The sequence below is a fragment of the Echinops telfairi genome, unplaced genomic scaffold (genome assembly GCF_000313985.2).
Source record: "Echinops telfairi isolate 266 unplaced genomic scaffold, ASM31398v2 ScPeMD7_7469;HRSCAF=8507_1, whole genome shotgun sequence".
Lineage (NCBI taxonomy): Eukaryota > Metazoa > Chordata > Mammalia > Afrosoricida > Tenrecidae > Echinops > Echinops telfairi.
Window position 1 is genome coordinate 78,278,472 of NW_022111373.1, and position 22,440 is coordinate 78,300,911.

A 22,440-nucleotide genomic window follows, 5' to 3' on the forward strand; every position below is an offset into this window, starting at 1 on the left:
TTTCCTCTTTTTCCCCACGCTTCTGAAAGCCACAGATGTCTGCTCCTCGGGACCCAGTTCCGGCGCCCTGAGGCGGTTTCAGTGTGACCCGTGAACAGTTAGGCGTTCAAGGCCAACAGAGCACAACCATCATGTTCACTTGCTAATTCTCACTCACTACCGTCAAGTCGATGCCAACCCATAGTGACCCTTTAGGACAAAGTGGAACTGCCCCTGCGGGTCTCTGAGACAGTAACTCCTTATGGAAGCAGAAAGCCTTGTCTCTCTCCCAAGGAGCAGCTGGTGGTTTTGAACTGCTGACCTTGAAGTTAGAAGCCCAACATAATACCACTAAGCCACCATACATTTTCCAAATTTTGCTACAGCCTATTTTTACCTTCTAAGAAGAAAGAAAGAAAGAGCAAACAGATGCTTCAGCTTGATGCTTTGGGGCTTGCAAATCAAGCAGAACACTGGTAATTGCTTATTTCCTGCCTTGGTTAGTCTTTGCTTCAAAATGTGACCCAATCAGGCAACAGTCATCAAGGGGAGCAGCCAGGTGATCGGGCCCTTTTTTAATTTAACTGTGAGTATTTTTATCTGTGTCAAAAAGGGGATCAAATCAAAATCACACAAAAGCAGCAGCAGCAGCAGCAGCAAGGGACCTGTTGCTAGAGTAAGCTATCTTGCCACTACAGAAAGCCTTACAGAGAATCTGCTGCCTTTCAAAATCAGAAGATCTTCACACTGCTGTCCTTTGGTCTTAGGTGATTAGAAATTGACCCCAAACAGTATCATGCTGCTCCTCAGTCCTGAAGCCAGCAAACCCAGGCACTGAAAAGCCAGGCATGGCCAACCCACAAGGTCAAGGGTGGCAGAGGACACAAGGGATCCCAGGAAGATTCGTCACATAACCTAGTAACACAAATATCCACAGGATTATGTGTGCATGTTCAAATTTGCACATGTAATATACCAATGATGTGAAAATGTCTAAAAAGTACCTTTTCTCTTCTGGTGGTTCCGGTAAGCTGTAAGCGCGTTGCTCTGTAAGACACGGAATAAGAACATGAAAACTCAGACAAGCTAGGAGTCCTGGGTTGGTCTGAAAGGCTCACAACTTAACCCAGTTGTGTCCCTACACAAAGCATCAGTTAGAAAATAATGAGAAAGCAAGACTTTTATATAAATAAGCCATTGCACTGGATAGATCGTGACCGCATTGCAGTTATTTCTCATTCATTTTATCATTTTATTAGGGGCTCATACAACTCTTCACAATCTGTACATACATCATTTGTGTCCAGCACATTCGTACATATGTTGCCATCATCATTCTCATAACACCTGCTGCTTTCTACTTGAGCCCTTGGTATCAGCTCCTCATTTCTTCCCCTCCCTCCCCGCTCCCCCCTCCCCCTGAGCACTTGATAATTTATAAATTATTATTATTTTATCATATCTTACCCCATCCGACGTCTCCCTCATCTACTTCTCTGCTGTCCGTCCCCAAGGGAGGAGGTTATATGTAGACCTTGTCATCTGTTCCCCCTTTCTCCCTCACCTTCCCTCCACCCTCCCGATATCGCCACTCTCTCCACTGGTCCTGAGGGGTTCCTCTGTCCTGGATTCCCTGTGTTTCCAGTTCCTATCTGTGCCAGTGTACATCCTCCGGTCCAGCCGGATATGGAAGGTAGAACTGGGACCGCATTGCAGCTTGAAGCAGGGAGGAGACCACCTTTCATGATTTCGAGTGCCGAGTCAGCAGTAGCAGGGGGCAGCAAACATTTTCAGACGTGCAGGAAATGAGTTTTGGGTTTGTTTGTTTGTTTGTTTGTTTGTTTGTTTGTCTTTTAATTTCTCACCAAAGCTTCCTTTTTCACTCATAGCACTACATTTCATAATGCTGAATACCCAAAACACAGGAAAAACAATAAACAGTGTAGCTGCCGTTTAGCAAGGCTCAAGGAACAAGTCTCCAAGGCCAGTGTAGCGAAGAGTTTGTTTTCACAGAGCTGCAAACCCTTGTAAAGTCCTAGCAGCAGCCAGTTCGGAGGTGTGCTTTGTGCCTCCACTGGACATGTGTGAGCCTGGAAGAGGCAAGCTCAAGCAAGCCGTGGAATCCCATCTTGTTTCTGGAGCTGGAATATGTACTACCTGGACGGGGCAGAGACACTGACAGGGAGAGAGACTTGAGGAGGGAGGGTCACTGTGGAGGAGCGCGCCATCCAGGGAGCAGGGACAAATGTTTTACAGGGAATATCTAGAACAGCCATGTGGCAGGGCTGGCTTGCAAGTACATACGAGGAAAACTAACCCATCAATAGCCTTCCAAAGGTAGAAGTATTCATTTTGAACCTCATCCTATCTTGTCCCTAATAGAAAACTAACTTTAAAGAAGTTACAGGCTTTATTTCATAGCCATCACTGAATCTTTCAAAGTAAGTAGTGGGCAGAAATCATGGCCCCTGTTTTAAGTCAGTTGAAGTGCCAGAAGAACAAAGCCCTCTGAGATAAGAAAGCTACGAATCAAAGCCAACTCAGGCAACTGAACAAAGTTCAATAGGATTCGAGCCATCTGTTTTCAAAACTTTAAAAGAAAACAGCAAACAAAAAAGAAACACATTTCTTTCGCTCTTAAATATCGAGTCCCCCAGAGGAGGTACACTGGTACATATAGGAACTGAAAATACAGGGAATCCAGGACGGATGAGCCCTATAGGACCAGTGGTGTGAGTGGCAAAACAGGGAGGGTAAAGGGAGAATGGGTAGGAAAGAGGGAACCAATTACATGGAACTGTGTGTGACCTCCTCCCTGGGGGACAGACAACCAAAAAGTGGATGAAGGGAGACGTCAGACAGGGCAAGATATGACAAAATACCCATTTATAAACTATCAAGGGCTCATGCGGGAGGGGGGAGAGGGGAGGGAGGGGAAAAATGAGGACCTAATGTCGGGGGTTTAAATGGAGAGAAAATGTTTTGAGAATGATGTAAAAAATGTGCTTTACACAATTGATGTGTGCATGGATTGGGATAACAGTTGTATGAGCCCCTAATAAAATGTTAAAAAAAAAAAATATATCGAGTCCCTTTTTGTCATCTTGGTGAAGTTGTTGTAATCGCTACTTCAACACTGACGGGGCTTCTTTCTATTTAAACCTAAAATAGACCAATGAGGACTCCGGGATTGGAGTCTGCACTGAATTGCAGGATGACATCAAGGACATCTTACGTGAAGAAAACAAAAGGCCACTAAAGAAGATAGGAATAAAAGAAAAGTCCAAATCAGCTGTTGGAAACTTGCTCGTGAACACAGACTAGCTAAAGCAAAAGGGAGAAATGATGAGGTAAAATAACTGAACAGAAGATTTCAAACAGAGGTCGAAGAAAACAAAGTATTAGAATCAAATGTGAAAAGACATGGAGTTAAAAACAAAAATAAGAACATGCTCAGCATTTCTCAAGCTGAAAGAGCTTAAGAAAAAAGAAAGCAATCTCAAGTTGTACTACTGAAGGATTCTAGGGGGAAAGTATTGAATGACGCAGGAAGCGCCATGCAAAAGAAGATAGAAGGAACACACAGACACTGTATCAAAAAGAACTGACCCACAGCCATTTCTGGAGGTAGCATCTGATTCAGAACCACCGATACTGAAGTGGGAACTCCAAGCTAAACTCAACTATGCCAAGAAGTTTGGAAGACAGCTACCTGGTCGGCTGACTGTAAGAGATCCTACGTGCGCTTATTCCAAAAGATGATACAACAGAACGTGGAAAAATGTGAATCATATCATTAACATCTTACAAAAAGTGAAATTTTCCTGAAGATAATTCAAAAATAGTCATAGCAGCAGTACACTGATGGAGAGATACAGCCTCTGGATTCAGAAGAGGGCCAGGAATGAGGGACATCATTTTGATGTCAGACGGATCTCAGCTAAAATCAGAACACCCTAAAGATGTTTACGTATGTTTTACTGATTGTGCGAAAGCATTCACCTGTGTGGATGATAACAAATTACGGGAACTCCAGAGCATTCAATTGTGCTAATCTGTGGGAATCTGTGCTTACTTAGGCCAAGAGGTCATCATGTGCACAAAGCAAGGGTATACTGCATGGTTTAAAATCAAGAAAGATGTGCATCAGGGTTGTAACTGTATTCAATCTGTATCCTGAGCCAATAACGTGAGCAGGATTATATGACCAAGAGCAAAGCATCAGAACTGAAAGAAGATTCACTATGAACCTAAAATATGTAGCTGGCAGAGCCCACCCGGCAGCTTGCTGAGAGGGAGGCACTTGGAAGCACTCACTGAAGATCCAAAACGACAGGCTTCGGTATCGATCACAGAACCGCAATGCACAGGATGTTGCTAAACACAGGGAAACCAATTCTGAGCATTTAAAAGCGCTGACCTACTGCTCCTGTACTTTCACGAACTGAAAGTCTGCTCCGGATTAGCATGTTCTCCCCGCCACGTGGAAAGTCGTGCCTACCTTCTCTTGAATTGCACACTGTAAAATCGCGCACCAATCGAGATTTTCCCAAAGAAATTTTGGGTGATGAGCAGGAGTAAGAACGTGAGCGGATTCCAGAAAACAGCGATTCCTGAAAGGTTAAAGGACATCAAGGTTAAAACAATTCTAGGAGACCTGTTGTGTTCACCATGTGACTGCAAAAAAGATTCAACCTAAACATTCCTGATAGCGTCTCCTTACACATTTGTTTTCTTTTGTGTCTTGTAGCTTTTAAATTTATACTTTTTATATACGCATAAACCATTCTTTAGGAGACAATCCAGGCACCATTCAATTCCATGGTTAAGTCATATCAAGAAGGGCTGTACCATCGCTACTGCAAGCAGTTTTAGAACATCCCCTCCTTCTTGCACTCCTTCTTATTAGCGCCCCATTTCCCCCACCCCACCTGCAAGCTTCCCTGCTGAGCACCCAAGGACCCTAATCCACTTACCGTCTCTATAGATGAAGACACTTTCGGCGTAGGACACCAAAAGATGTAGAAAAATAGATAACAGAGTCAAGAAGGCGACCAACAATATCAAAACACAATAGAGATAAGCCCTAGTTTGAAAAAGAAAAGATTAAAAACTAGAGCAAACGCCAAGTGTGTCAAAAGGGAGATCAAATGATAAAGTCCTACTGGCTTTTAACCTAGTTACATCTGTCCTAGTCCACCTTCCAATATTTCTGTATAAAAGCGAGGCCATTCACATGGCCTGCTCTACAGTCACAAGGAGTTCGCCGGAGGCTTTATCCACATGTCTTTCCACCTCACCTTTTGTTTTTAATTGGTAGCATTTTTCGATATGTCATAAAGGGGATCAAATCAAATGAAAAGTGTGCTGTTTAACGCTTTAGTAAACTTGAGCTTTGGGAAAGAGTGTGTTTCTACACTTTAGGAGGCATTCGTGACACCTGCCAAGTTGGTTCAGGTAAAGATTTGAGTCAAATGACATTGGCTCTGTATCTCAGCAGTGGGTTTGATTTTGTTTAAACTCAAGCGGCCATCAGCTACCATGTGTCTTTGACGTTGGAAAGACTATGGGAGCCCTTCGGGGTTCAGGGCTGAGGGCAGGGAACCGGGACCTGCCAACAGAAGGCACGGATTCGCCTCCTGCCCATGTCACTCAGCCTGGGCCACCGGGATGAGGCCTCTAACATTTGGAACCTCGTCTGCTAACGGGAAATAAAGCACAGCATGACTCATGACATAGCTGAGTGATAAGAAGACTGGTATATCATTAAAATATGCTCCATATGTTGTAGGACAGCCTCCAAAAATAGGGCATTGTTATAAGAACCACGTGCTCATAGGAAGAGGTGTTTGGGCACAGCTTACACTGTTTTACAGTAGTAAACTCAGCAGCAAGGTTGAAAGAAAACACGTTCAAAAGCCAAAGGTCTTGCTCAGCCAGATGAGAGGAAAGGGTGTATTATTTTTAAGAAACGGCCACCACAAATCACCGTGCTTGGAGGTGTCCACCAGGTGACTGCCGGGCTTTCCTGGAAAAGCCGGCCGAGTGTATGGTCACGCCACACAACCGGGGCTGGTTAACAATCTGCCTCAGTGGCATGATTCGCCTCGTTGTCAGGGGCCAGCGCAAATGGTGGTGAGCAAAGGAAGTCTGAGAAGTAAAACTTATTCAATCCTAAGAGTTTTTCCCCCATCGGAATGGTAGAGAAGAGTCTACTATTCTATAACCCGGTTAAAGACTTTCAAGTATGTTTAAGAGTATAGGAACATCTAAACCAGCCTTGACGAGTCAGGCCTGTACACAGGAAAACCAAGCGAAAAAGACTGAGTCTCAAGCCAACATCTCGTACGATGCCAAGAACATAGTTCACGCCAATGAATAAAACGCCATGGGTCTGTCAGCCCAAGAAAGATGTCTTTCGACCACGTTATCATTCACAAAATGAATGCTCCAAAGAATACCTTTGACTGCAGATTACTTGAGAAAGAGAGTGATTCTGCCCTGGAGATGTTAAAATCCGGTTCAGTGCTGGTGTCAAAAGAGTCCAATTCGTCGCCACTAGGGATCCCGGTCTGGGAGGAGCTCTGAGACCCGGGAGTGTAACACATGTGGGACCGCTCCGGGCGTCCTTCCCCTTCGCTGTCAGCATCCAAGGCGTCGAGGCTGGAACTGAAGCACAAAGCGGGCCATTCGATCAGCAAATTGGGTGGGTGGGAGCCCGGGTGGGTGGTGCCCGGTGGGTACCCAGATAATTGGGCGAGTCCTGGGTTTCTATGTTTTTCCAAATGTAAGCCTTTAACCCTCACAGTTGTGAGGTGCAAGGAATATTCCATTCATTTACTAAGACGTTTTAGATTTGTTATTTTAATTTCCTGCCAAATGTCCTTGGAAAGTTTCACATTTCCTTAAGTGGACCCTTCTGGCTAGCAAAGTCTAGGCATCAGAATGTACTTCATGGCAATGGGTTTGTTTTTAGGTTAAGAAACAAAGACTGGTTCCAGCCTCATGGTATCTAGTTTGTAAACGTAATTATTACAGGCACCAAACAGGTATTCTCGAAATATTTAAACGTGGATACAACAGAACCAATGTTTGGATGTCAGCTTCCCCTCGGGGAGAATCTGCCAATGAAAATACACGCGGCGTCACGCCGAGCTGGTCCCTCGGGGGAAACTGTGTGGGGCAGAGGCAACCAGACAGCGAACTTTGAGAAGGCACACTTGAAGACTGCTATCAAGCACGGCTTAGAAACAGGTGGAGCACAAGTTTTCAACATGCCATAATGAATTTGTTTTCATTATAGCCTCATTAATTTTATCTATTAGATTTACACTTTTCTCTTCTTATAGCTACGTCTCTTTTTCCCAAAGCCATTTTATTGGGAGCTAATACAGGTATCATGCCGTTCTATAGTTCAATCACATGAAGCAGCACTGTACCATTGCTACTGCAACCCATTTCCAAACATTCTCTTCCTTCCTGAACTCCTGGGCATCAGCTCCCTTTTATGTCCCGTCACCACCCCCCACCCCCAAACACACGCACGCCACTGGACCCTCCAGAAACCCCTCTTCTACTTGCTGACGCTATGGGTTCCTCAATCCTGGGTTTCATCTATTCTCATTTTTTAAGAGATTTTTAAAAACTACTCCTGTGAGAAATCTACCTCAGAAATAGTAGCGATTCTGCTCAACCACTATTTTCCTTTCATCGTTTAACTTGAAGCACCATAAACCTACAAGGTAAGAAACTGACCTTTCACTTTCCTGGTTCATTCTATAACATTTACCTTTTGAACCACTCAGACTTCTGAGTCAACAGCTTACCTGAGTATGCGAAATACACTGCACTATATTAAAGGTGCTTTTCTTTGGTTGTTGCCATTCTGAAACCAAAATTTTAATCACCACACAGTGAAACGCTGTTGATTTAAAATATAAGGAAGCAGCAAACAAAACCTTGAAATAATCGGTGCCGGTTATTTTTCATAAAGAATCCAAAGCTCCTGAATGAGCACAGAACCCCAATTTAATAAGATACAGGACATTTTCGACAGAGGTCTTGTCTCCTATGCAAACACTGTGATCAATGCCGAGTCTCTGAAGCACAGACACTCTTGGGCACAGCAAATGGGGCAGTAAGTAAAGAGCACCTTTGGGACCACTGAGGGGTTCCAAAGTGGGCCCCTCCTCCCAGGACTCATCAGGGACAGCAGGAGGAGAGGCAAAAAAGAAGTAGATTTTACACATCTGCACCCAAGTCCCTAACAATTCAGAGACCATCAAATGACTTCTAAGACTAAAGCTTGATATTCGAAAGCTTTTCTAGGCGAGATGGGTGCTTTGACGCATAATGTAATAGTTTCTTGAGTCAACAATAATCTAAGGTAGTGGTTCTCAACCTTCCTCATGCCGAGACCCTCCAATACAGTTCCTCATGTTGCGGGGACCCCCCCAACCATACAATGATTTTTGTTGCTATTTTATAACTGTAATTTTGCGACTGTTATGAATTGGGTAACCCCTGTGGGAGGGTCCTTCGACACACCCCCAAGGGGTCACGACCCATAGGTTGAGGACCACTGATCTAAGGCTTAGAGAAGACCTTCAGGGCATGCAAGGCTTCGTGATGCCGTGTACTGCGACATTTATCCATCAACTAGGGAGCACTTTACTGCTGGAAACGAGTTCCTTCAATGCTTGGTAATAAGAATAATACCTGCCCTCCCCTATCACCCACTCCCCACCCCTCCCTGCACCCCCTATCAACCCCTGTATCCCTTATTCTCTCTGTGCCCCCACTCCTCCTGTGAGTCACACACTGGGAAACCCAACGGAAACACTCAACACCAAATTCCATCTAAGGTGGTAAGGATAAAATAATACTAATAGAGAGACACAACAAAGCAAGTGATGGGTAAGAAAGAAAAGACCCTCCTCAACATTTCAAAAGCCAGGGAAGAAAATTCTGTCAAGGAACCACCAAGTCGGGTCGGGTCTACAGGGAGGTCATCTGGCCAAGGATGGAGCTTGATTCTGCATATTCGAGATGACAATGGTCTCAGAGGGATGGCAAGTCTGTTCTAGATGCCAGGCTATTTATTTGATGCCAACTCATAGCAACGCTGTGTCCAAAGAAGCACTGCCCAGCCGTGCAAAATCCTCAGAATCGTGGCCACATTTGAGCCGTCTGTTGCAGCCACGGTGTCAATTGATCTCTTAGGTAAGGGTGTTCCTCTTTTTTGGCTGACCCCCTCCTTTGTCAAAGGACCCCTGGGTGGATACATGCTGGACTGCTAACCAAAACACCAAAGGTTCAAACCCACCAGCCCCTCCCCAAGAGTCTGTTTCCATGGGGATCTACAGCCTCAGAAACCTTTTTCAGGTGCCTTCCCATCCCCCCTTCCGCTGCATCCCTCACTAGATCTGGAATTTGAGGGTCTCTTCCCAGGTTTCCTCATTTTTCTTGATAAATATGTACATGCGCTATAGAAATAAATTGTCGCATCTTGAGGGACTTTACATTTATAAAAATGAAATCTAAAGTATCTTAAAGGATAATTTTTTGTTGACCATTGTTTCTTTTCTTCTTTTTTCAAATCATTTTATTGGGGGCTCATACAACTCTTATCACAATCCATACATACATCCATTGTGTGTCAAGCACACTTGTACATTTGTTGCCCTCATCATTCTCAAAACATTTGCTTATGCACACCTTTGTCTTCAGCGATCGTATCGGGAAGGTGTGCGTCATGGAATGCCAATTTAACAGAACAAAGTGTTCTTGGGCCTCCACTCAAGTACTTCCCCAAGGCAAGAACACTTTGAGCATTGTTTCAAAGACGCACGTCCTTCTGTCTACAGATGTGGTTCGTTCATTTTTCCTACCACACAGTGTGCCGTTATGTAACTATGGCATCATATAACAAAAAAATGTGTGGCAAATAGTAACGTCTATGTGCTGTTTTTGGTGTGAGGTACCCGGAGTCAGTTCCAACCTGCAACACAATCACAACAGAAGGAAACCCCGCTGGGTCCTGCACCATCCTCACTAGTGTTCCTATACTGGTGCCCACTGTTGCGGACACTGGGTCAATCCATCTCTGAGGGCCATCCTCTCTTTCACTCTCCTGTTACTTTGCTAAGCATGATGTCCTTCAGTACAACAAACTGGCAGACAGTGGTGGCTATGTATTCTAGTACACAGAAATAAGACTGCTGGGGCATAGGGCATAGGCATGTTGCGTTTGACCAAACAAGCAACAGATTGCAGTTAGTCGATCCTGACTCATTGTGACCCGGTTGATGGAGGGATCCAAAGCCGTAACATACACATGAGCAGACTGCTCCATCTTTCTTGTATGGTACAGCTGGCGAGTTCGAACTGCCTACCTTTGGTTTAGTAGCTGAACACCTCATCACTGCACCACCAGGGGCCTTTTACAAAATAATGCTAGATTATTTTCCAAAGTTATCTATAGCATGTTTCCCACCTAGCAATACTACACAGGTGTTTCCGCTGTACACATTCTCAACAAAACCCAACCAATTGTCATTAAGTCAATTCCGACTCATAGCAACGCAATAGGAAAGCGTGGAACTGCCCCTTTGAGTTTCTGAGGCTGTAATTATTTATGAGGAGCAGAAGCCTCATCTTTCTTCCATGGAGCGGAGGGTAGGTTTGAACTGCTGACCTGGCAATAAGCAACTCAACGGATAACACACTCTCGTCAGTTCAGTCTTCCTTCCAACCCATCAGAGAGAGTAATATAAAAGGAGAAAACATGCTGAGGTGGCAATAAAAGTGAACGAGGTCGTAATGCCTAATGAAAAGGAAAACGGGATTTTCCAAGTCCAACGACAAGAGTCTGGGTTTCCCTACTGTTCCTCTAAACCGGGCCATCTTACCTCCTTTTCTTCAGATGGCTTTGCTCCCGGTCAAACCCATGCAGACCAAAGGAAAGGTTCAAACTGGACACGCACGCGCTGGGCGGGGCCAGGCAGCACGGCTGGGCTTCCAGGGCGTTTGCGGTCCCTTGGCTGTGGTCGCAGCGTGGACACGCGCCAGCGCTCGCTGCTCCGGGGAGCGTGTTCTTGCCGCTCCGTGACCCGCAGGTGGAATCCATGGATTCAGGGGTGGTATTGGCAGGGATTCCTTCTATATTAATATAGTTAATATCCAAGTCGCCCACCTGGTGGTTGAAAGAAAAACATTTGCTGAGCAAAACCAGCAAAGATCAGCTTAGCTAAAAATTAATAAAGCTCTCCCAATTTGAAGCCTTTCGCGGTGTATCTTTTTACCTTGTTTGTTCTTGGTTTTAATGTATGTACACACCGACATAAATTCTTTCATGATACGGTTTTTATGCAGTTGGCCGCGGTCCCATAATTCATCAAAAGGAAGGAAGGTTTCATAAAGCTTGCCAACTCAGAAACGGATGATGCGTTTATCGATTTATGAATCACTGACTCGAAATGAGGGGGAAATATTTTAAATACTTTAGAAAAAAAGACCCTGAAGATTAGGCAGTTTCTTTAAAATGCAACTAGGACTCTGGGTAACTGAGGTTCAGATGACTGCAAAAATCCACGTGCCTGATCTCCACGCCCCCCACCTCCACCCCACCAAACAGCACCCAAACAAAACCACATAAAATGCATGTACTTGGACACCAAGAGGGGAGAAATTTTCCCAAACTTCAAATTACCGTTAATAAAACAAGAAATCTCTCGTGCTACTACCGCCAGCCTGCAGGGAAAATAAGAGCAGTCTAGCAAAGTGGGCATGCCCGAGAGAAAAGGCAGACAAAGGGAGAGGCCCAGCCGATGGGCACAATCACTCTGCGCAGCACCCAACGCGCCCCCAGAGAGGAAGACCCTCGACACGTGTGAAAGAGACTTGCTTTAAGTAAGGGATGCAAAGTACTCTTGATTTGAAGGGGCAGTTATCAAAGAGCACTGCTTCCAGGGGAGAAGAGAGCATTCTTTTTTTCTTTTAAATGAAGCAACACTGTAGAGCAGTGGTTCTCAACCTGTGGGCCGCGACCCAATTGGGGGTCGCCTAAGACCATCGGTAAACACCACTCCTCTCTCTGTCTCCAGGCGGGTCCGCCCACATGCACATACGCGCACATACATAAATATTTCACACTATATAATTACATATTGTTTTTGTGATTCATCACTATACTTTAATTATGTTCAATTTGTAACCATGAAAATACATCCCTCATGTCAGATATTTACATGACGATTCATCACAGTAGCAAAATGACAGTTATGAAGTAGCAACGAAAATAATTTTTTTAGGAAGGTGGAGAACCACTGCTTGGGCTGTGCAGGAAAAAAGAAGAGGGAAATCTAAGGTCACAGGTCAAACATACAACCTCTTCTCCCATCACGCAAAGGAAAAGCTATCTATCATCAGAGAAGATATTTTGCATGTTATGGTCAGAAGAGGACACTCTTGAACCACAAGTCTTGAAAAGTATCGCGACTAGGAAATTAAAAGGTAAAGGCAACAAAATACACACACACACACTATATGTGTGTATGTATGCATACACACACACACACCGAAAAAATTGTAAGGAAAATGGAAATCATCCTCCGGTCGATTCTGACTCATACTGATCCCCTGGGTGGCGGTGGGAATGCCACAGAGGTCAAAATCCCCTCGGAGCTGCCCCCAAAAGAATCCAGAAATTCAAAAATGAAAAACAGAAATCGTGAAAGAAGAAATGAAAGGAATACTGGAAAAAATGAAAAGAATTGATTGAGATCAGGGAAGAGAACTCATAATCATAAAAGAGACTTACTGGTTAGATAGAGCTTGGTAGTACACTTAGTAAGAATATGTTGTAGTTGTGTATATTGTGTTTGCTGTTGTCTTTTTTCTTCGTGGTGTGCTTGCTTTCATTTTGTAACCCTCTTTCCCCTAACCTGGGTTATTTTGTTTGTTTGCTTTTAGTTTGGCAATTCTGAGCCCTGGTGTTATAGTGGTTTATGTGTTGGTCTCCTTCTGGAGAAAGATGGGCTTCCTACTCCCATAAAGAGTTGCAGTCTGGGAAACCCACAGAGAACAGTACTGCCTGGTCCCAAAGGATCACTATGGGTCGGAATCAAGTCGACTGGAATGTGGTTTGGGCTTTTCTGGGTGTTAATTGTCATTATACTTAGATATTTTTTAATGCTTGTAGTTCTCATTTGCTTATTTATATTTCTTTGATTTGTCAGTTTGTAATGGCATTATTTAGCTCTTATTTATTACTTGTATATAAAGTGATGATCTTGCTCAACTTTTCTTACACATTCTTCTCTCATTTTAAAAACTATTTCTTTTTATTAAAATATATAGCACAAAAGAGATACTGTAGCTCTCTACCTTCATTTCTACCCTTGTTTGTGTTACGTCTGAAGTAACTGTATTAAAGTCTCATCCTTAGTCCGTTAGGCGAAGTTTTTCAAGTCATTTTTCCTGGAGAAAGTGAATTCTTTTCAGAAAGTTAATAATTAATAATTTCCTTTCTGGCTCTTTTTACACCTTAGTTTATTTCTTTTTCTTAGTATAGTCATATATTTCTTCACTGCTCCTTATGATGTTTTTATTTGACTTTATTATTTTTTGAATACCTTGTAAATTTTACTCTGTTTCTCTGATGATTTTTCACCCTGTGGGCCGAGTCTGAATATTTTCAGAGGAGTAGAAAGCCTCCGCTTTCTCCCCTGTGGTGGGTGGCGGTTCCCACCTGCTCACGGGCAGTCAGCGCTTCAGTGTGTAACCCTGTGCATCCAGGGCTCTTTCCGGGGCTTTCTCTTTTTGACGCAAGAGAGGCTTTTATTCTCTGTGGCTCCCTAATATCATCTGGCACTGTACATCATCCGCTCTCTCCTATAGGGATGCTGAGTCAGACATGATTCGCTGGTAGTGAGTTCGGGATTATTCTTGTTTCACTATCCCCTTCACTAAAGAGTGAGATACGGCGCATTACCTAATAGGCCAGCAGAATCAAGTGAGAAGTCTGGAAACAGTCCCCCGTATACATGTCTATTCCAGAAATACAAGCGTATGTCTGAATAGACCTGCATAGCTAAAACGGTGCTCATTCCCTCTTGGACCTCCTCGGACACTCTGACAGAGTGGCCATCTTACCGGATTATCAGGAAGTTGTGAATCGGTGGTGTCAGTGCACACTCAACATAAAAGCAGCATTTGTTGCTGCCAGAGTTCAGAGCACAGTCACTGATTTTGTGCAATGCTCTGGGGTGGTTGTTAGTGCTGGTGAACTTAGGCCAATAACTGTTTGAGACTGAAGTCGCCACAAAAGGAAAAAGAGAAATATCAAAAAAAGACTTCCACTCAGTTACCATTAAGGTTGTAACTAATGATGTTGTATTTCAACACAGACAAAATTGACAAAACGATTTTGTTGTTAGAATTCATGTAAGCTGAAAAAATACTACAAACCATTTATATTGCTACTTACATGTTTTTGTATGATTAAAATGGGTAAGCAACATTACTAAGGATTCTGTATGACCTGGTGTGTGTGTGTGTGTGTGTGTGTGTGTGTGTGTGTTAGAGAGAATGAATGAATGAGTTACTTCCCTGGGTAAAGTCAACAACCCGAGTGACGGCCATGAGATGACACAACTCTTAATGAGAAAAATTTTACAACTAAAAAGAGTATGTTCGCATTTGTCTTTTGATCTAGAAATCCCACTTCTAGGGCTTTACTGCATATCAGAACGTATCAGTGTGCTCACTCACACCCATCACGGCACTGTGGGAACTGCAAAGCAGTGGGAGGCACCTGAGGAAGAGAGTGGCTCTGGGACATCCAAACAGCCAAGCCCCAGGCACGGCAACCAGGGATGGGGAAGATCTCATGAACCCAAGTGGTTTCCTGGATCCTAAGGAATAAAGGTAAAAGCAAAGTCCCCAGAAGAACGTGGTTATAGAGGGCTGCTTTCTTGAGTAAGAAATAAAGGGAAAGAAATAAACACGACATGTACTCACACAAAAAGGAAGAGCTAAGTTCTCCATGTGTAGAAACAGGATGGAAAGAAGGGGGGGGGGCACGTCCTCAAGGACACCCTTTGTACAGGATTGCCTGTTGAACCAGGCTCTCCATCCACACCAAACTCACTGCCATCGAGCGGATAGGGACTCAGCAATCCGAGAGGACACGGTAGAACTGCCCGTGCTGGGTTTCTGAGACAGGAACTGTTTACCGGAGAAGAAAGCCCTGCCTTTCACCCACGGAGCAGCTGGTGGTTGCAAACTGCTGACTTTGAGGTTAGCAGCTCAATGCGTAACCACTACGCCACCATGGCACCTGCAACCAGACAACCCGATTTTACAAAATAAGAAAGAAAAGCAGGGAAAAGAAACAAAAATCAACATGGCTGAGCAGGAAAACTCCAAGATGAAATAAAGCAGACTTAAGTGAAACTGTATTTCAATGACTATCATGACATTGACATTTTTGAAAAGCACTGATTTATATGCATATATATAATTTTTTTGCTGGAGTCTCCTCAATTTTTGTTTTCTGATGTTTCCTTGTGGTCAAATTCAGGTTGGCACATTCAGTAGAAGTGGCACAGAAGGAACGCTGTGATCTTCAGCATGGTATCAGGAGGCATTTGGCACAATAGCTCCCATCACTAGTGATGCTCCCTTTGTTCTGCCAGGCCTCTGGTTCAGTAAAATTATACTGACATATTACTAAGTATCTGTGGGGTGATGTTTTGTGTCTGTGGTCAGACTATGGGTAACATTCCCAGGAACTGAAATTACAAACTTTTCAATAAATAACCTATACGTAGACCAAGAGGCAATCATTTAAAATGAACAAGGTGCTAGAGAGTGCATGACTTAAAATCAGGCTGTGTGTGTGTCAGGGTTGTATTCTTCCACCATACGTATTCAATCTGTATACCTAGAAAGTAATTGAGACGCTAGACTATAGGAAAAAGCATGTGACATCAGGATTGGAGGGAGCTTCATTAACAACCTGCAGGGCATGCAAATAACACAGCCTTGCATGCTGAAATGAAGAGGGCTTGAAATACTTACTAATAAAGATCAAACTTTGCAGCCTTCAGCAAGGCTTATGCTTCCACATGAAGAAAAGCAGCCCTCACAATTGGGCCAATAGACAATCATCATGATAAACGAAGAAAATAATGAGGTTGTCAAGGATTGCATTGTTCTTGTGTCCACAGTTATGACTTACATTAGCAGCAGCCCAGTCATCAAACAATCTATTTCTTCAGGCAAATTTGCTACACACCAATGTTGTAAAGGGCTAAAGAGAAACATGTCAATTTGAGGAGGGAGATGTCCATGACCCGAACCATGGTATTTTCGATTGCCTCGTGTGCATAGAAAAGTTATAGAATGGCTAAGAGAGACTGAAGAAGATTTGATGCATATGAGCTATAGTGTTGCTGAAGAAATCTGAATGGACCACGGACTATCAGAAAAACAAACAAATCTGTCTTGGGAAGAATGCAGCTAGAATAGTCCTAGAAGCAACAATGGTGAGACATCATCTCATGTACATTGGTCATGTTATCAGGAGACATCCACCCTAAGAGAATGACCTTCAAAGAGGAAGACCGTCAATGAGACAGACTGACACAGTGGCGCTAACAATGGGTTCAAGCAAGCAACACTTGTAAGGATGACGCAGGACGGAGCAGTGTTTCCTTCTGTTGTCCACAGTGTTACCATGAGTCAGAACATAACTCATAACGACAACGGTGACAGAACATATCAGCACTGCTTCTTTGGTACACTATTAAAAACAGTCATCACTAACCTTGCTATCATGCAGAATGCATGGAGAGTGGATTGTTGAAGACGTAGTTAAAACGTAGCACCCTATCAACTGATCTTCCTTATGATCCATTTAAATTTGTTCTAGGTTTTAATATTTTCTGCTTTCTTTTTTTTTAAGGTTTTTATCTGTTTTACTTTGTTACTGAAGTTGGTTTGGTTTTTTTTTATGTGTTCCTGTACAGGAAATCCAAGATAGGTAAATCTAAGGAGCCAGTAACTGGGTTAATGGGTTATGACAGGGAATGTTGTAGAGAAATGAGGAGCTAAAAACAATGATAATAAGAAATAAGAAAAATACATATTTTTTCTTCCATCACTGTGGCTGACATTGGGCTGGTTTATTACAGTATTCACTGAGACTCAAAGTATCATGATGTTTAAAATATTTTGCTTCGATTGCTTTGCTTTATACCAGAACAGCTATCCCAGTTCTGTATGACCAGCATCCATTCCGATTTCACATGTTTTTTGGGGTTTTTTTGCCATTTTGAATTTTGCCATTTTTGCCAAATTCATGGAAAAATTCCATTACCTTATAATTCCATTTTTCATAAACTTTTGTGAGGCCCTTCATATCATCACACTCTATACTATTTGTCGTACACATCTGATGTAACAATATTGATAAAAGAAAACCATTCAGCTAAAAGGCAAAAATTAAGATCCACTGGATAAAATTGTTAAAGCTTGTATTACAAAAACATTCCATAAGCAAAATTCATAATTATAGCCCAAACCAAAATTCCTGCCATTGAGCCAATGCTGACCCATAGAGACCGTCTAGGGCAGGGAGAGCTTCCCCTGTGAGATTCTGAGATTATGACTCTTGTTGGGAGTAGAAAGCCTCGTCTTTCTCCCGAGGAGCGGCTGGTGAGTTCCAACTGCTGACCTTGTGGATTGCAGCACAGCGTGTAACCACTATGCCACCGGGGCGCCTTTGTAAATAGAAACAGCACAAATGATATTCATATGAGGGTGAGTTAAAAAAAAATACTGTTACATAATCACAGAAACCTTTCATTTTTTATATCAAAATGTGAAGTTATTGATTCTCAATAGATCCTCCACCTACGTCAATACATTTTTGACGGTGGCATTTCCATCTCTCTAACTCTTTCCTGAAGAATGCTGCACTCTTTAACTTACACCACAGCAAAACAGCCATGTGGGCATCTGTGAGGGCCCCCAAATATGCTCCTTTTCCCGAGTCTTTGAGCTGGGGAACCCCCAAAATATAGTCTGGAGGGTCAAGATCTGGGCTGTACAGTGAATGGGGTCAGGTTTCCCAATGACATTCTCCCAGGACGGCCTTTCCAGCATCAGATATGAGCATCTGGGTCACTGCAGTGAGCATACAACCTGCAGCACCGCTGGCTTTGCTTTTTCTCTCCAGGGCAGGTTTTCCTTTCCTTAAAACCTCTGCCTCCGAAGCCCCACTGAGCACCGTATCCTTCGAGAAATCGATCACCGCGATTCCCATGGAATACCACCCTACCCAACACCACCCCGCAAAAAGGGCCACCGTCTCCCTCTGAGCTGACCCCTCAGCCTTGAATGTGACTGATCCAGCAGACTACCTCAGAGACCCTGTTTAGATTGGCTCTGTTTTGTAAAGGCATCCTCGAGAGATGGAGACAAGTATATTCCTGAGAGCACTTGTCTGCGCTCACCCACTGGCCACAGAGCCACGCGGAAACACATTTCATGTAGAATCAGCCCATGCATGCACGAGCTGGCACCCTAGCATCAAAACTGTGTAGACTACCTTTGCATACAACCAAGGAGAGGACGAAAGATTAAAGTCGCTTCCTCGGGATATTTATGGTGCATATGGCATATGGATTAGGCTCAAAAATCAGTGGCTAAGCTAAAAAGGTGTATGTTGTCAAAACTACCCTTGAAAGCCCTGTCATCTCCAAGGCATTCAGGTGGACTGAGTTTTTCAGATCTAAATTAAATAAATAGTCAAGTTGGAGGATTACCCAGACAGAAAAAGGAAAAAGAAAAGTTTCTAGGCAGATGTCTCCACAGGCAAACCAACAGCCCTTTTGAGATTTAACTCACAAGCCTCTGTCAGGAAGTGGGTGGGGAATTCCAAATGTGCCAGCTTCCCTGGTCCACACGCCCTCCTGTTTGAGTCGTGAGCTCTATACGCTCTTTGCGCATGTTAACAGATGCCGGGGGATTAAGTGCCGAATGTATGTGACAGCATGGTTTGGTGCTGGCGCTCGCCCACCTGCTCACGACTTCTTCCTGGATTTGGAATTAAATGGTGTTTCACTGGGCAAGAGACACGACCTTTTATGAAAAGTTGTAGAGAAGAAATCGGTCATTGCCCATTGTAACCCATGCAATGATTCTCACACTCTTCTCCTATGGAGGGAGCTGTCTCAGGACCCACCCCCTGCCACGCTTCTTGGTGGGTTGAGGTGTGTTGTGTTTCAAAGTAAGCCATCAGAGCTACCCAGTGGGCAGAGTGGATGCGCCCATGGTGGCCCGTGTGTGCAGAGCAGATCTGCTCCACAGGGTTTCCCACAGGCATTGAATTTTCAGAAGATCACCAGGCCTGTCTTCTTCCAACGTGCCTCTGACTGAACTCGAACCTCCAACCTTTCTGTTAGTAGACAAGCACTTACCTCTTTGTTACCCAGGGGCTCTGCTCACCTGATGAGACTCCAGAGCAGTAGCACCTGGGCAGAAATGCCCAGAAAGCGCCAATGAAGCTGAATCTATTTCTCACCAACTTGAGTTTGGGTAAGAGGGAGAACATCATGGCTTGCCACCTCTGCCAAGGCTTTACCTGATCAATCACCATGCAGTTAGTGTAGACTTCATCACCGCCATTCAGCATGTCAGAAAGCCGGCCTGCCGCCAGGAACGTTGGGGAGTGCTTGGACTTGAGCCCATCAAAGGACCGGCCTGCAAGGAAAAATAACAAAGGAAAATTGCAGAAATCAAGTAGAACGCATTTATTTTATAGTCAAGCTACGACCTTCTGGGTCAAACCATAAAGAAAAAGCATTCAAGATGGTATTTGTTTAATACTGCATGTTTTGACAGCCTCCCGTTGTGAAATCCACCTGCCAGTTTCCTCTCTCCCATATGTAAGGCTTCCCGGCTATCCAGACCCTTCCAACAGCATGGCGGCTCCCACACTGCTCCTTCATCCAAAGACTGGGCCGGGATTTAAACCAACAGCACAGATGGAGAAACATGTGCCCAGTTCAAGTTCAAGTGCCTTTGTTCATCCTGTTGCATTGATGCCTTCAATCTCTAATGGACCGAATTAAACTTCACTGCACATTTTCAACAGTTTGAAAGCCTTAGTGAATATAGTGGAAGCCTCGGGTTCCACACAATTGTAACAGGTCCGTGGACAGCTAAAGGGCTCCAGGTAGTATGAAATCTGGTGTTTATAACAATACCTGAGCTGCTCCATATGCGTGATCTGAAATGCCCAGAGAGGCTTGCTACTATTTCAGCGACAGAAATGTTTCTGCCTGCTTCCCTGCACTCAGCTGTGTTCCAAGTAGATAAGATGGCCCCGCGCTCCGTCACGGAGAGTGATGGGACTGTATTTGTAGGGGAGCCTCCAGTTGAAGGTAAGGAAACATCGGACCAGAATGTTTCCTGCCCTGTGACTTTGGGTTTAAGTATTTGATCTCTGTACAACATCACAGTATCCGCTCCCCCAGAAGAACAGATGATTACCGTGCTTTCTTGATGGTGTGGTTATGAGGATTAGATATGTTCTGGCATGTCAAGCATTTAAGGGTTTGTGTAGTAAGACTACCCAGAGTGGAGCGTTTCTATTGGTATTCCAGCCAAGTTTCTCGAGTGGAACAGAGGTTAATATTGCTTGTATGCCATTAGAAATGGGGCATAAGGCACAGCCCAGCTGTGCTGTCACAGCCAAAAACCTGGGCCAGACCACGCAAGTGAATTAGGGAACCAAAACGATTACAGTGAACCCTCGTTTATTGCAGTTAATCGGTTCTAGACCCTACCGTGATAAATGAAATTCCGCAAAGTAGGATTCCTTATTTGTAAATCAAATATTTTCGTAGTTAGAGCATAGAGGACATGAAAAAACACCTTTTAGTCATCATTACACTCATATTACCCAATTTATTCAATGAAAAAGGGAAAATACAGTAAAACATTTTGGACGTTACAATTATCATTTATTATTTATTATATTATTTATGGCATCTAGTTTACAGTATGAGCCAATCAGTGGCAGTAATGACAGAGCATGCGCTGTTACGCAAACACCGCGATAGAGTGAAGCCGCGGAAGTCGAAGCGCAAAGTGGCGAGGGTTCACTGTACAGACTGTGGAGTTGGGGTGCCAGGAGCAAGAGGCGCTATTCTCCCCACAGAGTCCTAGATCATTAGACACATTACGACGATGTCTGAGCTGTACTACTCAAATGGCCTTGGCAAGTCTCAAATGCTGCACCCACAGCTGTCTCTTCCACAAAGAACATGGGGGAAAGGTCTTAAGAAACTTCTCAAGGACAATATGAAAGAAAAACGTGATTTTCTTACAGCCATATTCCTTTACAAACTTTTAAAAATAACTAGCACTAGACTAAACACAGCACACCTACTTCACAAGCATATCTTTATGATCAATTACTCTGTATTTTCATTCTAATTACCTAAAAGAAAAATACGTACGGTGGATTATAAACCGAGCCTGACAAAGCGCTTTCAACATGTTCTGAAGACTTGCTCATTTGTCACTTTACAGCAGGTTTTCTAGAACAATCCTCAATAACTCAGCGTGCCTCTGCAAAGCATAATTAACCCAGTTTAACTGTCCTGCAGTCTCATAAATTCAGTCTATAAAACACCTGCATTTCTACCTCTCCCTTCATAAGCTGTCGGTGCTCCTTCTGTTAACCACTCCACCTCACTGCCAAACTAAGATGCTGTTGCTAACTAGACCAGTCTAAGAACCAGCAAGATGTTGGCGACAATAGCAAACAATTGATGGGTTGCATTTAAAAAACAAAACCAAGTGAAATAATTCCCCGAAGTGTGTGGTGCCAATGCACACATTATCCAGCCACCTGACTGTGAGACCCAGGGCTGCTGTGAATGCCCAACCAGAAGGGAGGCCCCCCAAACACCGACCGCTCCTTTCAAGGATGGGCAGGAACACCAGTGACTCCTGTAGTCACTTACACGGGACTCAACCTTTCTTCCACAACCAAATCTACCTGACACTAGATGCCAAGTCAGAGACCTTACGTCATTGCTTTTAGTGCTGTGGAGTCGGCCCTGACTCGCAGCGACCCGTTGCAAAACAGAACGAAGCGCTACCCAATCCTGAGGCAGCCTCACAATTGTTATTCTTTTTCACGCTACTGATAGCCGCTGCGTCAACCCATTCTCCTTTAGCAGGCATGATGCCCTTCTCTTGATACTATGTCCCTTCATGGTAATTTTTTTTTTTGCAGTGTTTGCATCTTTTTCCTTCTTTTTAATCATTTTATTAGGGGCTCACACAACTCTTATCACAATCCATACACACATCAATTGTGTAAAGCGCATTTGTACATTCATTGTCCTCATCATTCTCAAAACATTTCCTCTCCACTTA

The 22,440-nt window shown here is 43.8% G+C and overlaps 1 protein-coding gene across 1 annotated transcript in view; it reads right to left on the reverse strand.

Annotated features, from left to right (window-relative positions):
* ARHGEF28 (Rho guanine nucleotide exchange factor 28) overlaps positions 1–22,440 on the reverse strand; it is a 152,666-nt gene that overhangs the window by 105,040 nt on the left and 25,186 nt on the right. Inside the window, exons 2-6 of the mRNA XM_045285225.1 lie at positions 19,631–19,749; positions 10,890–11,173; positions 6,441–6,648; positions 4,481–4,592; positions 984–1,026 (exon numbers count right to left, since the gene is read on the reverse strand). Of these exons, the coding sequence (XP_045141160.1) occupies positions 984–1,026; positions 4,481–4,592; positions 6,441–6,648; positions 10,890–11,173; positions 19,631–19,749 (766 nt within the window). The remainder of the gene's footprint in view (positions 1–983; positions 1,027–4,480; positions 4,593–6,440; positions 6,649–10,889; positions 11,174–19,630; positions 19,750–22,440) is intronic.